The following is a 20,237-nucleotide window of genomic DNA, read 5'->3' on the forward strand; positions in this document are numbered from 1 at the left end:
GGATCCTTCATGTGGAAAATCATTGTCCCATATGGCTTGATCAAATATGTGCCAACTGCCAAGTTTCCAGATACTGGAGATAAAGATGACTTCAAGCCTTTAAATGTCCATCGCCAATCTTGCAAATGACAAACACTACAAGCAAAAGGAGCTTTATACACACAAGGCATTTGATCTCTTTTATGGCTGCCCCACTACTTTTCCTATGTATACAATTGCTTATCTATGTCAAGAAATTGGGAAAGATGGGAATTAATTGAGAGGAAGATTGAGAATTTCTCAGGGCAAGGAGGCAGATTTTTGTGAGAGCCAAAGGCAGGAAGGTTATGTTAATTGTTAGGGTTAGCTGGTTAGGTTGCTATTTATATTTTATACCATAAATTATTGTTAATTATTTAGTGGGTCCGGTTCGGTTTGGTCCGGTTTCTGGTTCAAAACCAAAACTGAACTGGACCTGTTAAAATTTATGGTTTTGAAAATCGGTTTAATCGGTTTTTTTATTTCAATTTGGTTTTTTTGGTTAATTTTTCTTCGGTTTTATCGGTTTTCTCGGTTAATCGATTATTTTGAACACCCCTAACGAGATATATGCAAAAACAACTTAGCTTAATGATGAGTTCTTTCCAACTTGAGGAAATTGATGCAAAAGAGTTTTTAGGAAAATATTATTTTTCTTAGTTATTATTATCTCCCATTTAGGAAAAATTAAATATTTTGTTTAATAATTTTATTTTTTCTAGATTGTTTAGGACTTTTATTGTTTTTCCTTTATTTTTAGGTTTCTTAGTTTGTTTAGGTTAGTTTTTAGATTTATTTAAAGAGTTATAAACATTATAGAGAGATAGACTACTTGAACACAAAATGTTTAATGGTATAATTTAAAATTAGTGTTTCTGTTTGATCCATTTTTTTATATTATAACTTAATGTTTGTGTGCTTGTTGTTTTTGTTGTATTGTTTTTGCAGTTAGTATTAGAGCTTTGTGTCAGGTATTTTAAATGAGATTTTATGTACTAAAGCTTTCTTCCAATCAACTTTTAAATAAACTATTTAGTCTAAATTAATTAATGCATTTATAAACAATTGTTTTCTTTTAATTTTCTCAAAAAATAATAAATTTTGAATGATAGTATGGAGAAAACACTTTCTTACTGACTAGTTAACTAGACCTCGTATGATAAGACAATTAAATTATACCACCATAGAAGGACGATGCAGTGTTTCAATTTTGTTTGGTGTAACTATTTTCTGAGGAAAATTGAGCGATAATATTAAAAGGGTGATGACAATATTTTTTTTAATATTTTTTATTTATGTTGTGTATTAAAATAATATATATTTTTTAATTTTTAAAAATTATTTTTAATATCAACATATCGAATCGAAACGATTCAAAAACATAAAAAAATTAATTTTAAATTAAAAATTTCAAATTTTAGCTATCCCCGGAATGCAAAACCAAACAAGGGCTAATTACAATAAGGAAATCTATTAAACAAATTAGAAACTAGTCGATTCAAAGTTTAAGGAGTAATAACATCATCATCAGTGACATTACCATTAATTTCTTGTCTAAGATAGTTTCAACCATCAAGCAAAACAAATTAGGATGTAGAATATACATCCATCCATCCAAATCACGGGGAATAAAATAACATATATATATATATATATATATATATATATATATATATATATATATATATATATATATATATATATATATATTTGAGTTAATAATTGTAAAATCTCGGTTTTCCAAAGTCTAATCTACAATGGTAGGGTCAAATATGTGCTCGAAGGTAGACTTTTTGTACATAAAACTGATAATAATCTTAGAAAAGAAAAGGGACTTCTTCCATTCAGCTGCTAACACGAAACCGATGATGAGTGGAGGTTTGGCACCAAAGTAAAACTTGCTCCCATATGCCCTACGTGGGTCATCAAGAAGGCAAAGCTGTCTTGGCATCGAACTCCCTCAATAAATAATTATGAGATGAAATTTCTGTATAGTTTCTCTCAATATAATTAAAACTGTAAATTAATTAATTTCTCTGTTAGATTTTATTTGCACTATTATATATTGCTTAACAAAGTGATTTGATTCAAATTATCAATTGTTCTTGAGCAAATACTATATATTATAAATTTTACCGAAATAATAATATTCTCATCTTCAAACACCAAAATTATTGCGAGATCGTTAAGCATGATCGATTAGTTAAGGTGGCTACCGGTACATATGACACAATAAAGCACAAGAATATTTGACTCACATCAATCCCCTAAATTTTTATTGAATCAAGCCTGGTTTATTTATTTATTTTTTCTTTTTTGAATATTAATTAAACACTATATTTAGCACATAATAAATTAAATCCTATCGAAACAGAATAAAATCCTCATCTTCAAACACCCACATTCTTGTGAGATAGCCGAACATAGTTTGCTAAGGTGGTTACCTTTATGATAAAATAAAACATAGTCATGTAAATAAACATAGTTTAATGATTATATTTGATAACTTCTTTCAATAAACTAAGCTCTAATCTTATTATGTATTTAATTATTATATAATGAGATAAAAAACTAATGAATTATATATTTCAAGACCTAACAAATCTCGCTATGAAAGAATTTATAATGAAAATAAAACACAATTTTAGAGAGTTCCCAATCACCCATATATCATATGCATGTTTTTTAGATAATTATATATATATATATATATATGTATTAATTAATGTGAATGTCCGAGCTAATTTGTGTGTATTTTAATTAATTTTACGGCTTTTAAAATTAATGATTATATAAATTATATTAACAAATGTATATTATATTTTAATTTTGATGAAGATGTGTCAAGTACGGTAAGAGTTTTTCGAATTAAACATTTAACCTAACTATAATTAAATATTTGTCTGAAGTACGGCCGGTTTTAGTATTTTTGCTAATTTTTTTATTTATTTAGTTTGAGGTTATTGAAGGGTCAAGCACAACCGCTCCCCCATAAAAGTTAAGTCAAGAAAGTAATTCCTCTCCAGAGGGACATATTGGCTCTTCGGAAATCCTAGCTATATCCTAAAATAACATGATACTATTTTTTATTTTATTTTATTGCGATTTTGACATTTTACAAACCAAGTATCGTTTGACATCTCAAATTCTAGATTTATATTTTTTCAAATAGCTGGATCGTAGAGTAGCTAGTTTGATTGATCTGGTCCAGCTTTTGAGATCATCACTTCAAGTTCTCAAATGGTAATGTCATAATAAATAAATTTTTCTTGTGATTTTTGCGATACTCTAATCTATTTATGATTTAGTTTATCTATGCCGGAGTTGTATATTTAATTTAATGTGCAAGAGAGCTAGTACAACACGATACCAATACCACATATATTATACATGTACAATCGATGGAAGTTAACAAATAACTCTTTTTTTTTATTATTATTAATATGATCGATCATCTTTTTATTATTTTTAGAATAAATATTTTTATTTTATTATTTTTATAAGTTTTTAATATTTCCCAGATTTTAAAAAATTTCAAATGAGTAGTACAATGTCCGATCTAATAAAACGAAATTTTATTACATTGTTCTAAAAACATAAATAGGATTGCTAGCCTATCAATTGTTTTGTTTTGTTTTTAAGCTCAAATTAGGTTATAAGCTAGTGTTTGTAGGTTTTGAGTTTTATTTATTTATTTAGAATTAAATTAAAACTTTTAATTCAATTATAATTATACTAATTATGATTTCACTAACAATATGAATACATAATAAATTTTGAAGCATGTTGTTGCTTCATAGTTAATGAGTCAACATCAAATATGCATAATGATATGTAACATAACAATATTTGAATTTTGAAAAGCTCAAACTTGATCGAAGCAAACTATTTTATAGATGAATTAGTTGTTCTACCGTTAACTTCCCTAATCCTCCTCCTTATTATTATTATTATTAGGGTTAAGTATTAATTAGTTCCTAATAAATAAATAAATAAATTAATTCTTTTGATTTTATATTTTTATGTTTTAGTATTTTTTACCTATTCTATATTTTTTTTTAGAAATAGAATAAAACAGAGCAAGCGAGATAGAAATTAAAAAAATATTATTATTATTGCATTTTGTCTGCAAAGAATCCATCCATCCCAGCGGTGGGCCTGGAATCCTCACGTATCCAAAGTAAATAAATTCCGACATCGTGGATAAATGTAATGTAGAAAAGCAGAGGGGGAGGGGGACACAAACAAAAGTGACGATGCAACCAGTTACCGGTGGCGGGGGTAGTAAGTAGTAAACACTCTATTTAAAGTCAGCTTTAATGGAGGCAACACACTTCATTCATTGCTTTTGTATCGAGTGGAAAAGCAATACTTAAAAAAAGCATTTTGCCTTCCCATGTCTCTCTCTCTCCCCGTCTCCACCCAACACCATTATGGAATCCACCGAATTTGAACCTCTCTAACTCTTCTCTCTGATTCTCCAATTCTGTCGTCTTCTCCTCCCCTTATACATAAGCAAATATCTGGTAACCAATCAGCTGATCTTTCGTTGTTTTTTTTTTTTTGGGCAGTGGATCTTGCTTCAGCCCTGCTTCTTCCATTCCTTCAATTTCAGGCAATTTGAAGAACCAGAGAGTGTTGCTTTCGTTTGATTGCAGTAAATTTCATGGAATACTGGAACAGAAAAACTGTTGAAATCAAGCCCATCTCTTTATTTTGTGTTGTTTGAGTGTTGTGATTATAACAAATTGCGTAAGAAAGAGTTTGTAATTGGGAGCGAGGGAGGGAGAGAAAGTGGGGTTAAGGTTTAATGTTAGAAATGAGATTTTTACTACTTAATTCGACAGGGCCACCGATAAAACGAAGAGCAGGTTTGAGGATAAAGCAAGCCGGACGAGGGTCTTATCGGGGCAGTTAGTGAAGGGTTTTAGGCATATAAATAATTATTTGGCTAGAAATTGTTGTATGTAGTAAAGATTTGTGTTTTTGTCGAAAAGTCAACAGATGGGAACTACTGATCTGAGACAGCTGTTGGAGAGTCTTTGCCATAATTCAGACTGGAAATATGCTGTTCTTTGGAAGATGAGATATGGGAGCCCAATGTAAGTTGTTCTTGCCAAACCCATTTTCTTCATCAGATGTTTTATTTGACTATATGTTGTTTTTAATTCTATGGCTGTTTTTTCTGTTCTTGAATTTCTGGGTTGTAATTTGTTGTAAAACTGTAAGATAAATCTGTAAATATCTTCTTGTTTCTCTTTTAATATATTGGAAACGGTTAACATGAATTTGATTTTTTGATGGATTTCAATTATGTGACTGGTTGGAAGGACTTTGTTGACATATGCAGAATCAAATGTCTGAACTAGAATGAATTACCATTGAGTATTTTCTAATAGCTCGGCAGTTGGTTAGTGGATGCATATATGGCTACGATGTTTTAATTCATGCCTGCTAATCAGAACATTTCTAAGAGCTGTCCCATCATATTTGGGTTGATCTTTTGGAATGTTTTCTTTTGGTTTCTACATTCAGGGTATCCTCGGGCCAACTTTGGTTCAAGGAGACTAAGTCCCTCCTTAGTCAGGTTTTAGGCAGGCCATCTACATGGTGTATTCATGAGAAATTTCTTAAGGAAACGTGTTTCCGCTGTAAAATCCCTGGTTATTAATTGCTCCACAATCTTGCCATAATAAATTTTACTGGAATAGACACGCATGTTTGATTCTATGTCTGCCTATGTATATAGTCTAGTATCATTTGAAACATAACAACTGATTACGTGAAGTTAAATATCTTCATTTCTGTGTCAGGATTTTGACTTGGGAAGATGGGTATTTTGATTGCCCAAAACCACGAGAACCTTTGCAAACTATATCCTCAGATGTTTACTGCAATGGTGGGAATGATCTAGTTTCTTCCCTCCGCGATGCGAGTGCGTCTAATGCTAACTTTGGGGGACATCAAATTGAACTTGTCGTGGCTGATATGTTGCACCTTCAGTATCCCTTAGGAGAGGGGTATAATTCCATGCTTGACTCATCTAATTCAATATAACATGCTTCTTTTCTTTTCCCTCTCTGTTTTTCTAAACTCGTTTCATTAGACCCTTTGCAATTATGTACTTCACGAATCTAAAATTAGAGGGCTGTATAATTTTTCTGTTGTTTACTTCTTCCAATCTCATATATTTACTTAAAAGATAATTTGCGACTTAAAAAGCGAGGTTTTATCTGATGCATGTCATTGAAAAGTTTGAAAAGAGCATAATTGATTTTGGATCTCAAAATTTTTCAGGGTTGTTGGTGAAGTGGCATATACAGGGGACCATTTCTGGCTTTCGTTCAACAATATTTTTTCTTGTGAAATGAGCAAGAATTTAGTTCCTGAGGTGAGATAGATAATCAAAATAACCAAATTGGTTTATGTTCAGAAAATAACAGAACCTAAAAAAATGGAATTCTTTCCACTGGCAGTTTCCAGAAGAATGGCTACTTCAGTTTGCATCAGGTATCAAGGTAATTTAATTCTGAATTCTATTAACAATAGATCATCATATTCAGTTTGTTGATTCCTCCATATTCATGTGTGTGCGCTCGTGTGCGCGTGTTAGAGAGAGAGAGAGATTTTGGCACTGCTTATGCATGCTGGAAGTTGGTTGTGAACATTTAAAATTTATCGTAGTCCCCCTTCAAATGGATAATGTCAGTTGTGAATATGTGATTCATGTGCAGACTATTTTACTGGTGCCTGTACTTCCACATGGAGTTTTGCAGCTTGGATCATTTGACGAGGTATGTGTTTTTTTCATCTTTATTGCACTCATATTCTGTTGAGGCAGTTTACTATTTGAATTTGGTTACTATAAAGGTGTAAAAAGTTATTTTTACCTGTCATCATTATGCACTAGAAATGGATATGGTAATTATTGTTAGGTAGTTTCTACAGTTGTGGATAACCTGTCAAGTTATTCAAAGGGATTTAATTGTGTAATTTATTAATCTGCTTATGATATCATTTTTCTTCCTATAAAAAATAATGGATGCCGGATCCTGGATGTCAGAATGAGGTCATCAGTGTCCCATGTGCATGTATAAATGTATGCATGCATGATAGTGGGTATCTGCGAGCTTGTGTGTGTTCAAAGCATGCATCTGCCTTGCTTTGTTTCATCTCCTGTAAGGATTTATTTGCCTCTCCTGTTCTCAGGTTGCTGAAGATATTCAAATAGTTGCCTATATTAAAGGTAGATTCAATGATCTTCACAGTACTAGAGAAAATGCAGTTCCTCTCACTTTAAAGAGGGAGTTTAAAGCTCAGTCTACACTAATCTCTTGTCCTGTTGAGCAATTAAATGCAACTTCAGCTATTTCCATTAGCCAAGTGAAAAGTGAAGATTCAAATTATTCAATACCTGTCAATAGTGTCAAGCTACATAAAGATGAGCAACCAGAAGTTTTCAAATGTGAAAGCAAAAATAATAGTCCATCGCCTATCTTTGCTGATGTGTCCCCTCAAAGTGAATCTCTAAGTGCCAGCCAACTGGGGATGGTTGAGAGTAAGATATTTGAACTCTCTTATCTGATGGATGAATTGCAAGCATATTCTGACTGTAATGAGTACAATGTGGGATGGTTTGGAGAACCCTTGGATGGGATGATGAATACTTATCCTGCTGCAGATATGGTAGAGCAGTCATCTGGAGGCATGGATGCCAATGATGTGTATCATAAAAATAGACAGAGTTTTCTTAGCTTTCCCAAAGGCAGTGAGTTACATAAAGTACTTGGACCACCTTTTTTGAGCCAGACCAATGAAAAGACATGGGAACCATCTTTATTGGTGGATGATAGTTGCAAGAGCTCAAATTTCATCTTCAGCGAAGATCGCAGTGCAAGAATTGAGCCTTCTTTGTTTGCTAGAGAAGGTGAGGTCGAGTTTCTGCTGGAACCAGTGGCTGGCAATTCATATAGCAGTTCAGATAATACGTCTTCTAACAGATCCCATAGTTTGAAGTCATCTGAAAGGTTGTCAGGACACCTTCTTGCTACTTCTCAAAACCAATTTCAAACAAGAACCTTGGTGGGGGATGATTTGGCACCATGGAGCCATCTACCATCTGTATGTATTTCTGGAAGTGGAAATACTGATACTACAGCTGCTTTAGATAGCATGATGAGTACAATTTTTGACCAGGAACAACAGGAAAAGGATCAAAGTTACAAGCACCCTTGGAGAGGCCAGAAGATGTCAAACGTAGCCAGAAGAAGGGCCAGACCTGGTGAAAACCAAAAGCCAAGGCCAAGGGATAGGCAGCTGATCCAGGACCGGGTAAAGGAGCTGAGGGAGCTTGTCCCAAATGGTTCAAAGGTGAGGTTTCTTGGGTTTCTGTGTACTTCAGTCATCTCACATATTCTGTATATAAGTTTGCTTGGTGTGGTGTGGTAAATGCAGTGTAGCATTGATGGCCTCTTGGATCAAACCATAAAGCACATGCAGTATTTAAGAAGTGTGACTGACCAGGCCGAGAAATTGAGGCAGTGGGTGCATCAAGAGGTATGTGAAGTCACTTCAGGTCTCATAGATGCTTCATGTCGATCAGTCTCTTGGCAATGCTTTGGTTTTGCCAGTCAAATTACTTGCACCAATTAGTACCATTAAATGTGCTATTTTGTCTTTTTTTTTTATTGTGGAGAAAACCATTAGATGTGTTATTAAGCTGTAATCAACTTGAGAATAATTGGTGGTCAAGGATTTTTGTTCCATCCTTTGACTTTCTGAATTCAATCCTTGGAGCTAGCATTCGAGGAATTTATTCACCTAGAAGCACCAGATCGATGTGGGAAGTGTTTAAAATTACCTGGGAAGATTATTTAGTATTGGTTGATGTGCAAGCTGGCTTAAGGATACCCTTGGCAGTCAAACTAAAAGAAAAGAAAAAACTTGGGACATTCATAAGATAGCATCCTACTGCTGCAAGCTTAGTTGGTCAACATTGTAAATGAGAATGATTTAAATCTTCTCATCCCAGAAAATAGGGAAAAGGAAAATCGCAGAGCAATAGATCTTACACTTGATCCAAATTGGTCTAGTCATATTCAGTGTAGATGAAATATTATTAATGGTGTTCTTTTATTTTACGGACAGCATTGGCTACATACTCAAAATTACTTAGAGAAAAGTTGTTCAGAGACCAAGAGAGAGATTTCCTGGATTTGGAAAAATTGATGCTGATCTAGAGCATGGTCTTTCAAAGTCGGTAGAAGTTTGAAGTTCAAATGAGCAAATGGCTCGGATTAGAGGTGGAGAAAGCCTCAAACACCCATTTATGCACGTCACAGCTGTGTATTATAATCGAGTTAGGTCATAAGTAGGCAATGCACAATTTCTTTTTAGGTATTCAACAGATTAAACTAAATTAACCCATACCTAGAATGTCAGCTACGAGCATCCATCGAAATCTATTGACAATATGATTCATTCCATGGACCTGATCCTTGTTTGACTAGGTCAGGTCTTGTTGGACCAGTGAAGTCTGATGACAGTGCATGATGAGGAAGCAGTTAGTTTAGGTCCGAACTCGGTTGAAAAAGAATGAAAATTAATATCAAAGGCAACATATTATGCTAACAGGGCAAAACAGCTATTAATAAAAAAGAGAACTCACTGCAGTGATTAGGTTACTCTGTATTGTGTAACTGAAATGCACTATGATTGAACTGACATGCGTACAGGTTGCTGATCGCAAGAACTGCAGATTGTCTGAAACCAATGTGAATATCCAAAGTGGGAAAAGCTGGGCCTTTGAATTTGGAAATGATCTACAGATATGTCCTATTGTTGTGGAAGACCTTGCATACCCAGGACACCTACTCATAGAGGTAGGTCCTGCAATTTTAAATTTTCTAACGGAAATGTTGTATGCTTTACAAGGATTTGCTAACTAGCATCTGCTGCAGATGCTTTGCAATGATCGTGGTGTTTTCTTGGAGATAGCCCAGGTGATCCGCAGTCTAGATTTGACCATCCTGAAGGGCGTGATGGAAAGTCGATTAAGTAACACATGGGCTCATTTCATTGTTGAGGTAATTGGATTCTAATAGAATCATTCCTGACATCATGTGCATTTGTAACAATTGCCAACATATTTAAACATCTGCAAATGTACTCAGGCTTGCAAAGGTTTCCATAGACTGGACATATTCTGGCCGCTGATGCAGCTTTTGCAGAGGAAAAGGAGTTCTATATCTGGCAAGATTTGATGCATCCTCGGCCCGTTAGATGAGATTTTATTAGAAAACCTGGATATGAGGGGCAGTTGTGTTTCTCATCAAACTAAATGTCCTTTGTATTTTAAAATACGTAATTCGAACTGCTGTTGTATTATTACAAGGAGTGATGGTTTGTGTACAAATGAAGAGAGCTTTTTCTTGCAAATGTAATGCTTCGTTAGAGCTGAATTAATTCTGAGAAAGGGGAACGTAGAAGCATGCTCGCATGTTATGTACATTGTACATGAAACGTAAAATCTCACATATATTCAAAGCAAACTTGCTTAGAAAAGGAAAGTTACAATAAAGGAAAATGATCCAGGCAAAGGAACCTAGCAAAAACTGCCAACTTTTCACTTGTTTCGACAAACCTAGGATTTCAGGGGTGTTTCAGCTAGAAATAATGTGAGCCACCAGCCACGTGCAACACTTTTTGGTCGCCAACCTCCGATGGGAAGTTGAGAAGGAATGCTACGATCCATTGAATCGCCCACGCCAAGCTGTACGTAACCAATATAACAAATTTCTACGATGTTAGCTAAAGGTATGCATATAGCACCGCAATTTCTATCACGAAACACAGAACAGTAGTACCTGGCCATGCTTGTTCCATCCCCAGGAAAATACTTGGCCATCCTCTTCGAAAATCACCAAGAGCGAGACAGAGAGAGAGAGAGCAGAGTCAGCACGTGCTTCAGAGCGTAAAAACAAGCTCATGATACATGCATTAATGCATACAGCTACAAACAATAGGCCATGCTAGTTTCATTGTTGCATCATCATGGAACTTTATCAGATAAAGGATTCCTCCAAGTCAAGTGAAAAGAATAGGAAAAAGCACTATCAATGCTTTGCTGATGGAACTGTGTGGCTACATCTATAAGCTCCTACCAATCACATGAATGTCTTTCACTAATTACGTGCCAGTTTACTGGATAGAATTTCTAGTGCGGTTGCTTTCTTAATAAAAATCTTAATCCCCTCATCAGCATAGAGCACTGTCAAAATAAACCGGAAAAGAGCTGAAAAAGGAACTCTCGTGGACGATTCCAATATTGACTTGTACCTGTTAGAATAGCACTGTGTCGAGCTCCACATGAAACCATCTTCGCCTGCTTACTCTCCAGACATGGAGCATCCAAAAGTCTTGGTATACTCTGAGATAGACTTGCAAATGCCTCAGTTGCTAATGAATTTCTTTCAATTGAATTAGTCAATACGTAAACTGTGTAGATGATCACAAACAAAACACTCCTCAAGCAAGTTCGTTAACAGCAGCATAAAACTGCAATGTCAGTTGTATACCTCACCCTGGTCAGATCCAGTTCCCAGTTGTGCAAACTGATTCCCACTAACTGCATATACACGACCATCAATGGCGATGCACAAAGTGTGCCATAGGCCACATGAATGAATGTGTTTGGAAAAGTAAAAATGGGTGAATATTGGTTAGTTTTAGGATAGATAACACGGTTAAGACTTGAATTAAAGAAATTGAAAACAAAATTTTGAATTTTAAGGCCAGCCATGCTTAGGGATTTTTGGGGGTTATAGTATTTGGAGGAAATGCTAAATTATGCATATTGTTTATAGTTTGGGATGCATATGACTTGTTATAGGGTTAAATTAGGGAAATGAAAAACCAAATATGGAGAAATTGAATTGTTTTGTGGCCGGCCATGTTGGGAAATTGAGTAAATGTATTTAATTTTGGTATTTTAATGATGTTAGACATGTTTAGGTTCAATTCAAAATAAGTAAATGTGGATTTCTAATAGAAATTACATGTTATGGTTACGTGTGGTAATATAAAAAATAATATAACTATGTAAATTGGTAATTGAGACGATGTTATTATATTTTAAATTGAATGTCATGATGATAAAATGTATTTGATTGAGATAACAATAACATACGATAATTGTAAAATTGTAAAGTGTATTAGGATGTTAAGATGTTGATTAATTTTTTGGAATGCTTTTAAATTAAATATTAGTCATAAATAAATTAAGTGGTTCGTTTTTTTATTTATTGATATATATTTGCAGGTAATGAAATTTTTGTTTGTATTTTGTATATGAGAGGTATTACTAATTTTTTTTAAATAGGATATAATGATAATTTTATTATTTTTTTATATTTAATTTCTTTAGATGATAAAGAGAAGGTCATTGGACAATAATACGAACATGAGAGGTGTTGGTTCTTTTAGCAGTACTTCTAATGACCATGAGCTGCTAGTTGCCAATTATGACCAGGCACCTTAGGCACATGAACTCTTTCTCAACGCAAGCTCTTCGTGTGCGAGGATAGCTTGCAGAGGGAGTGTCCTTTTTTAATAGGATGTATATATTGGAAAGTAAATTGCTCAATGAAAACCTGACCATATTATGTAAGTTTGTTTTTCTTTCCTGCATGATAAAAAAAACAATAATGAATAATTTCTTAATAATTAATTTCAATGAACAAATGAAAGTTCAGATTTACAAATATGAAGGCTACTCGCATGATGAAATCATTGATGAAAATATCTTTGTTTTAGTGGAGTTAGGTTTTGAAAAATCTTGAATAGAAGCATATGATTGATGCTTGGTTTGAAAAGTTCAAGGTTAGTATATACATAAATATATTTTTTAGTTTTTAATTCAGTTAGTTTTTTAATTTTAACAAACTAATTATTTTATGAAATTGACGTGTAAAGAAAAATTTTATAAAAAAAGTTCATATTATGAAAAACTAGAAGCAAATAAGTCTTTTAACGAATAAAAATAATAATAAAAACAAAAAGTATGCACACACCAACAAATAGCCACTGCACGCCCTGTTTTTTATTTGTTTATTTTTTTAATTTTATCCCTCAATATTTTATTTGAGTTATTTTTCTTTATCTAATTTCGATTCTTGTTCTTTTAATTGCTCTTATGTTATCCTTTTTTTAGTTTTTTTTTTCTATTTTACAAGGATAAAAATTGATATTGGTAAAAAGTTAGCCTTTTTCTATGTTTACTATCACAAGGCATATAAATCTACAGTTTAGTCCTTCAGTTTTAATTTTTTAAGTTTAGTCTCTTATGTTTTAAAATGTTCATTTAGGTCTCAAATTCATTTGTTTTGCATTTTAATTTTTGAAACTTAAAAGGCTAGAGAGAAAGTTATTGAAAAAAATTAGAAGAGAAAAAGCTTTTAGGTGACTGAATTTTAACTACAAATAACTTTGATTTTGGTATTTGAAAATTCATATTTGATAATGGAACTTAATGGAGGTTGTTTTCACATTCAATGAAACCAGAAAAAGCAAATCAAAGATCAAAAAGTTTTTTCTATTTGATTTGATTTTATATTTTTGAGGTGATTAAAATGTGTTTTGTTGTTAGAAATAGAGTTATTGTAGTTAATGTAATTTTACTTTCATGTTTTTGGGAGTTAATAAATCACTGTAATCTAGGTTTTTAGAGTCTAAGAAATAGTTTTTAGACCCGGCTTGGTGGCCGGCCTGGTCCAAGGCCCGGGTTCTGGGTTTTGACCGGGTCACCGGGTCGCCCGGGTCAATTTGTTTTTTTTAAAATATCAAAACGACGTTGTTTTAGTAAAAAAAACAAAAGTCATCGGGTTACAACTGGATTTTTGACCGAGTCTTGCCGGGTCGTCGGGTCACACCAAATTTTTTCTTTTTCTATTTTTTTTTAACCCGATCTAGTTTCATGCTCGAATTTAAAACTATGGTCTAAGAACATGTACCATGATTTTCCGGTCACTGTAGCCTCCTCTAGTTATCAAAGAAAAAGACCGACAAATGGTGCATCATTTACCCAGATGGGCAACAAATCATTTGTCAAGTTTGAAAAATACAACAAACAAACAATTGGGTCCACCCTTTAAGAAAACAATAAGGAACTAGACGTGGGAGTTTGGGTTTGCAGTTAAATAATTATTGAATTATGCCATTTTTTCAATAGTATTAGTGTTTTTTATGATAATATTAATAATTAATTTCTTAATATGTATACTTTTTTAAATGCCTAAGAGATATCTACTTTTAGAATTTTTATCGTAATTTTTTAAATATTAATTTTTTATATCTTTTTAATATCAATGCAACATTTATTATTTTGTTTTATTAAAACTTGTTATCAATATCATGGTAAGTTTTATTTTTTAAAAAATAGAACTTCTTATTAAAAAATATTTTATAAAAAACCCCATCAATAAGAAAATCAAGTTTTGATTAAAGAATATCATCATATGTATCTATATTTCAAATATAGAATTTGATTAAATAAAAAAAGATTAGATTAAAGAAATATATACTTCCTTTTGATTTCAAATAGTTAGAATTTTTTTATATTGATTTTAATTGCTTATAAAATAAAAATTCAAAGAGCACCCCACATCACAATATCAAATATCATCATATGTATCTATATTCTAATTTTTCACTTTAGTCTTTATTTAATATTAACTACTTTTTTTGTAGTTTATTAGTTCCTTCAATTTTCATTATATTTCATTAAACACATTTATTAACTTTTCAATTCTCAATTAAATTTTTTTATGAAAAAAAAAATACATTCACAATAACAACACATTCTTCTCTTACACTGAAAAATAATTTGAAATCCCGCACCCAGCTTAGTGCGAGTTATTGTATTATACAATTTATTGAACAACATAAAACAGTATTTTTTTCAAGAACAACAACACCAAGTCGACCACCAACATAAAACAGTGTTTTTTTTAACAAAAACAGCACCAACAACATAAAAGACTGTCCTCTGTTATCCAGAAGATGGTCAAAAACCATTAGCAGTATATCCACCATTGGCGGTATATCCACCGTCAACAGAAATAATCTGCCCTGTGATATACGAGGCAGTAGGGAGGCACAGAAATGCCACTAGAGATGATATCTCACTAGGCTCCCCTAAGCGGCTGATGGGAGTTTGAGAGACAATCCGACTCATACCAGCTCGCTGCCATGGGCAAAAAAAACACTGATGTTATGGGATCATATAGCATTACTTGAAATTGAAAGACTAATAAATGGATTCAAGATTCTTTGAATTTCAAGTGTTTGAGAATTGGTTCTTCAATTAAAAAGTTGAAATTGTCTTCGCGTGATTTTGGTCCATTTAAAATTAGATTTTTCTATTAGATTTTATGGGGTTATGTCCATTAAATAATGGATTTTTGTCCGTGAAACTCACAAGTTGATCTATTAACGTTTTTTTAATCTTTTAAATGGATTTGAAATTTGAGCATAAAACAAAACAAAAACAAAAATATATGTATAAAATCCATGAAAAATAAAACAACAAGATTTTTTCCATAAAAATTGAAAAATAAAAAATATATATTTAAAAAGTGACAAAAAACATCCATGAAAAATAAATAAATAAATAAATAAATAAAACTTCCAATTAAAACTTAAAAAGAAATTGGGTCCTTCTGTTATAATTTTTCCATATAAATAAAATATTCATTATTTTTGTCTTTGGAGTTTTACAGTTTTTATGGAAAAAAAAACATAATTATTATTTTTCATGAATAATTCTTAGTGCTTTTTAAATATTTTTCTGTTTCAAAAATCAAATTCATGTTTTTCACTTGCGAAAATCCGTTAATAAATGGATGGAATTCTACAAAATCTAATAGAAGAATACAGCTTCAAATGGATCAAAGTTACGGGAGGTCAATTCCCGACTCTTCTAGTTGAGAACACATTCTCAAATAACTTAAATGGATCAAAAGTTTCGATCAATTTATACAAATTCAAATATTTTTATATGCAGACATGAAATTTTCAATAAGAAAATTGTGCAGCCAGAAGCTTAAATTGTACAAGTTGAGTAAAAATCCAAGCATGTTGAGAGGTTTAATTCTTGAACTAAATTTGCAGTACAAGCAACACAAAAATTTCAGACACATTAGAAGCTTTAGGGAACTCTGGGGGAAACCTATGCAGAACACAAACTAATTACCTGTTCACTTGCACTTTTAGCAAGACTAGCATCCAAAAGAGGAGTTTTGATGATCCATGGTGACACTGCATTAGCTCGGATTTTGTCATGTGCCCACTCACATGCTAAGCTCTTGGTCAACTGATTAAGTGCTCCTGGAATTAAACTACAACCTTCTGAGAAAAAATAATAATATTTTTGACATGAGAACCGCAGCAGATACATAGAGATCCTCACCTTTAGACGCTCCATAGAAGGAAAGTGTAGGTAAGGCTACAACAGCGGCAACAGAGGAAATAAACACAATGCTTCCATTTCCTGATGCTTTTAAAAGAGGGTGTGCAAGCTGACAAAGGTGATAAGAAGCCTCAACATTTGTACCCAAAGTATTTGCCATATCCTCTGCAGTGACTTTTGTGCTATTCTTGCTTACAACTGCTGCAGCGTTGTTCACCTAAGCAATATTTATGAAGATTTGTTAATTTTCAATATCAAAATCAAATTAGAGACAGCCTCAAATTGGTGGGGAGAAGAACATACAAGGATATTAAGTTTTCCTTGAAAGGTAGATGAGACTTTCTCTATTAGTTTGTCTCTTTGGCTTCGGCATGAGACATCACATACTGATCCAGTCACCCTAAAACCTTTGCTTTCCCATTCTCTTATGCATTCATCAAGCTTTGTCTCGTTACGAGAACAAGTGTGGACTGCAGCTCCAAACCCTGCTAGCTCTTCTACTATTGCAAACCTGTACAACTCACGGACAACAGAAGAAGAAGAACATTCAAGTCTCTGTTTAGTAAAGCGTTGGTGTACGCGCGTGGTAAGAAGAAAATTTGAAGAAAAAAGGAAAAAGAAAAGGCTAGCATCATCAACCCTATGCCTCGTGTTCCGCCAGTAACAAGAGCAGTCATTCCTTTGAGAGACCATCTGCTTTCTCTGCTCCTGACCTCTGCTTCTGCCATGCTTATTTTCGCAATTTCGTGAAACTAGTAGGATGAATATCGTTTTTATAAGCCAATGAAGCTGCTTTGTCAGCTGCCAAGCTTACTTGTAATTTAATTTGTAGAGAAAAAAAATGCTTTCTTGTATTAGAAGCTATCCTAGTCAAGAACTTCTGAATTTACACGACAGTAATTATTGGTGAATGCCAATCGATTACGCACGCCACGCCATCTTTACCAGTATCAATTGCATGCATGATAGAGCGACCAAGATTCTTTACAGCAATTTTATTAGTCCTCCTGTGTATGGTGGTTGGGCCGTCTTTAACTATCATTCTTTTACAGCATTAATCTTGGAAGACATTTCTTCATGTACAGATCATGGTTCGAATTTTTTAATTCAATTTTAATGTCTTTGGCAGTAGAAGTCTTCTTTTGCAGTGAAGATACACAAGCAAGAATAATGCCTTCTTATTTTAATGGCGTTATTTCGGACTACTAGGACGTAAAAGTCAAGTCCTCCAATTTGTGTTTTTGTCTCTCCCTGCAGACAATTTAATGGAATACGACATCGATCACGGACTTCTTTGCCAATTTGTGAAACCCAATTCAAGCCCCCTACTTTTTTTTTTTTATTGTGCTTAAGATAGACATTTTGTGAAATCATGGATTCATTGGGTGTTTTAGTTTTCCTCTCGTAAATCTAGCAAGGGAGAAGAACAATTATACTATATTTTTGTTAAGGAACTTATATACAATTTCTATATTTTAATTAAAACAATTTACTATAGTTTCAATTGGATTTGTATCCTTAAGTTTTATCAACATGAATTTGTATCCTTAAGTTTTATTAACATTAAGAAAAATTAGATTAAGAGAGAAGAGGGAGGGAAAGGATGAAGAAGGGAGAGAGAGGGAAAAGAAATTAATATCTCCTATGTGTATTTGTATTTGTGCTATGTTATTTATAAGGATATTCTTTTTTATCTTATTTAGATTTTGAATTGATGAAAGATGCAAACTATATATAATTCTATTACATAATATTGATTTTTAATTTAATGTCTGCATATTCTATGATACATCAGTGAAATCAATCTCAATATATAAAAAAACTATGTCAGCATAACTATTAAGGATGGAATAGTAAAAAAATAAAGTTAAATAACTGAATTGGGAAAAATCGAAGGAACTAAAAAAACCTATGAAAATATGACACAAGTAATTGTCCGAGTACGTAAAAGTCATAGTGTAATAAGAAAATTTGTCATGGCTAGCGCTAAGAGCCTAAAACCAATGGACTCAACCTCCACTATTCAAAGACACTGCACCATAAAATTTCTCCTTGAAGAACACCAGTACTGTCCATGGCTTTGGCATCTTAGCTTGTTCTAATTATTGCGCAAATTTCTTTGAGCAACTACTTCACAACATAATCAAGCAAATAAGATCCTTAAGAACATATATAATTAAGCAAAGATCATCAATTAGAGGAAGTGATTATAGTGACCATTATTATCTACGGTAGCTCTACTCAAGATTATTGTCACACCTTGCTTGATTTGGCTTCATATATTGTTCTTAATTTGTGTTATTTATATTACAACATGTAATTAATTAGAAAAAAAAAGAGAGAGGCTGGCTACTTCACACAAGTTTTTCAATGCCATGAAGCTAGTGGAATACAGATGCAGAAGAACCACCGTTTGACACTATCAATAATTGCACTTAATTATTGTTTATTTGATTTAGACCCTTTTATTGGAATCGTTTTAACGTAATATTTTGCAGAGTCGTGCTACACATGGTTAGTTTATAAAGAATGCAAAATCTACTATTTTCTCGTTGCCAGATTGGCTTGCTCAAGGATGCAATCTTTTGATGAGGATTTGGCGTGATTCTCATTTAAATAAACAATCCTAACTAATAACTAAGAAAAAAAAATATAAATGTTGGAGAATAATACAAATCATATCTTAAAATTTTACCTAATATCTTAAACTATCAGGTTGAGATGATTCTTTGACATGATATCAGAGCCTTGATGACTAAGCGGTCACGAGTTCGAACATTTATTTGATAAAAATTAAGCACAAGGTAGTATGAAATGTGCAAGTTTCAAACTCAAATGATTTTCATTTGAGAGAGTGTGTTGGAGAAAAATACAAATAATATCTTGAAACTTTACCTAATAGTTTAAACTATTAGCGTAATTAATTAAGATTAGAGATGAACTACATGTAAAAAAATTAAAAATAAAAATAAATCATTATCTAATTTTATGATAACTAGAAATCCTAACTGGTTGTTTGATAAGATATTAAAAAAATAAACCATCATCTAATTTTGAATTTTTAAACCTTCCCAACTAATTTTTGATTATTTTTAGGACGTTCTGACATCCTCTTTTCATTGTTATATTTTTTAATACTATTTTTTTATTTTTTTATATTTTTTTAAAGAAAAAAAATATATGAATTGAGGAATAATTCGAAAATGAATCATGATAAGATGTAAAAGAAAATAGCAAGTTCCTTATTAGGGTCTTTATCTACTAATCAACCACATTATATTCACTATACTTCATAAATTTGAGAAGCTATTTCATCTCTTTGTCATCCATTGGTTTTACACTTCTATTACTTACTATAGGTTGTGTGATCAACCCTTTTCTTTTCTCTATTTGTTTTTCCAACTTTTTAAAAAGTAACACTGTCATTTTATTTTAAGCCACTCATATCTTTTATTTTTTAATATAGAAGGTTGTGTGATTAAAGAATAATAGCTAGAGTGGAAATGTTATTTAGAATCATATGACAATGCTTGATAACTATCATAAGTATGAGGCATAAACTTCTTGAAAATCAGCTTGGTGGTCTACTTTTGCAAGATTAATACCAGTAAAGAGCTAACTCAACCTTTTTAGTATCTATAATATTATTACTCTTGTGTTTTTTTTTTTACCCTTTTCAAATTTGAGAGCACCAAGCACTAACAAAGTCTTAAACTCCCGGTGGAACTCTTTGTCATGCCCTTAACCTTGGTGA

General features: G+C 32.5%; 2 protein-coding genes across 5 annotated transcripts; one reads left to right on the top strand and one right to left on the bottom strand.

Moving 5' to 3' along the window:
• Positions 1–4,284: 4,284 nt before the first annotated feature.
• On the top strand, positions 4,285–10,455 carry LOC133689402 (transcription factor bHLH155-like). Of its 4 annotated transcripts, none has more exons than XM_062109267.1 (11): positions 4,285–5,120; positions 5,832–6,038; positions 6,316–6,409; positions 6,495–6,536; positions 6,753–6,812; positions 7,228–8,139; positions 8,215–8,388; positions 8,473–8,574; positions 9,753–9,899; positions 9,978–10,103; positions 10,191–10,455. In XM_062109267.1, the coding sequence occupies exons 1-11, from the start codon at positions 5,023–5,025 to the stop codon at positions 10,278–10,280; spliced, it is 2,052 nt and encodes a 683-aa protein (XP_061965251.1). In that variant the 5' UTR covers positions 4,285–5,022; the 3' UTR covers positions 10,281–10,455. The 4 variants fall into 4 exon arrangements, with proteins under 4 accessions (XP_061965251.1, XP_061965252.1, XP_061965250.1 ...); XM_062109268.1 differs by having other exon boundaries at positions 7,228–7,576; positions 7,700–8,388; XM_062109266.1 differs by having other exon boundaries at positions 4,285–4,544; positions 4,634–5,120; positions 7,228–8,388.
• Positions 10,456–14,895: 4,440 nt separating this feature from the next.
• On the bottom strand, positions 14,896–17,274 carry LOC133689154 (tropinone reductase homolog). Its single transcript, XM_062108931.1, has 5 exons — positions 17,123–17,274; positions 16,787–16,994; positions 16,484–16,700; positions 16,268–16,401; positions 14,896–15,259 (listed from the first exon to the last, which is right to left on the bottom strand). Exons 1-5 carry the CDS (start codon positions 17,209–17,211, stop codon positions 15,080–15,082), a joined length of 828 nt encoding a protein of 275 aa, XP_061964915.1. The 5' UTR covers positions 17,212–17,274; the 3' UTR covers positions 14,896–15,079.
• Between the last annotated feature and the right edge of the window lie 2,963 nt (positions 17,275–20,237).

This window comes from Populus nigra, chromosome 3 (assembly GCF_951802175.1).
Source record: "Populus nigra chromosome 3, ddPopNigr1.1, whole genome shotgun sequence".
NCBI classification, from domain to species: domain Eukaryota; kingdom Viridiplantae; phylum Streptophyta; class Magnoliopsida; order Malpighiales; family Salicaceae; genus Populus; species Populus nigra.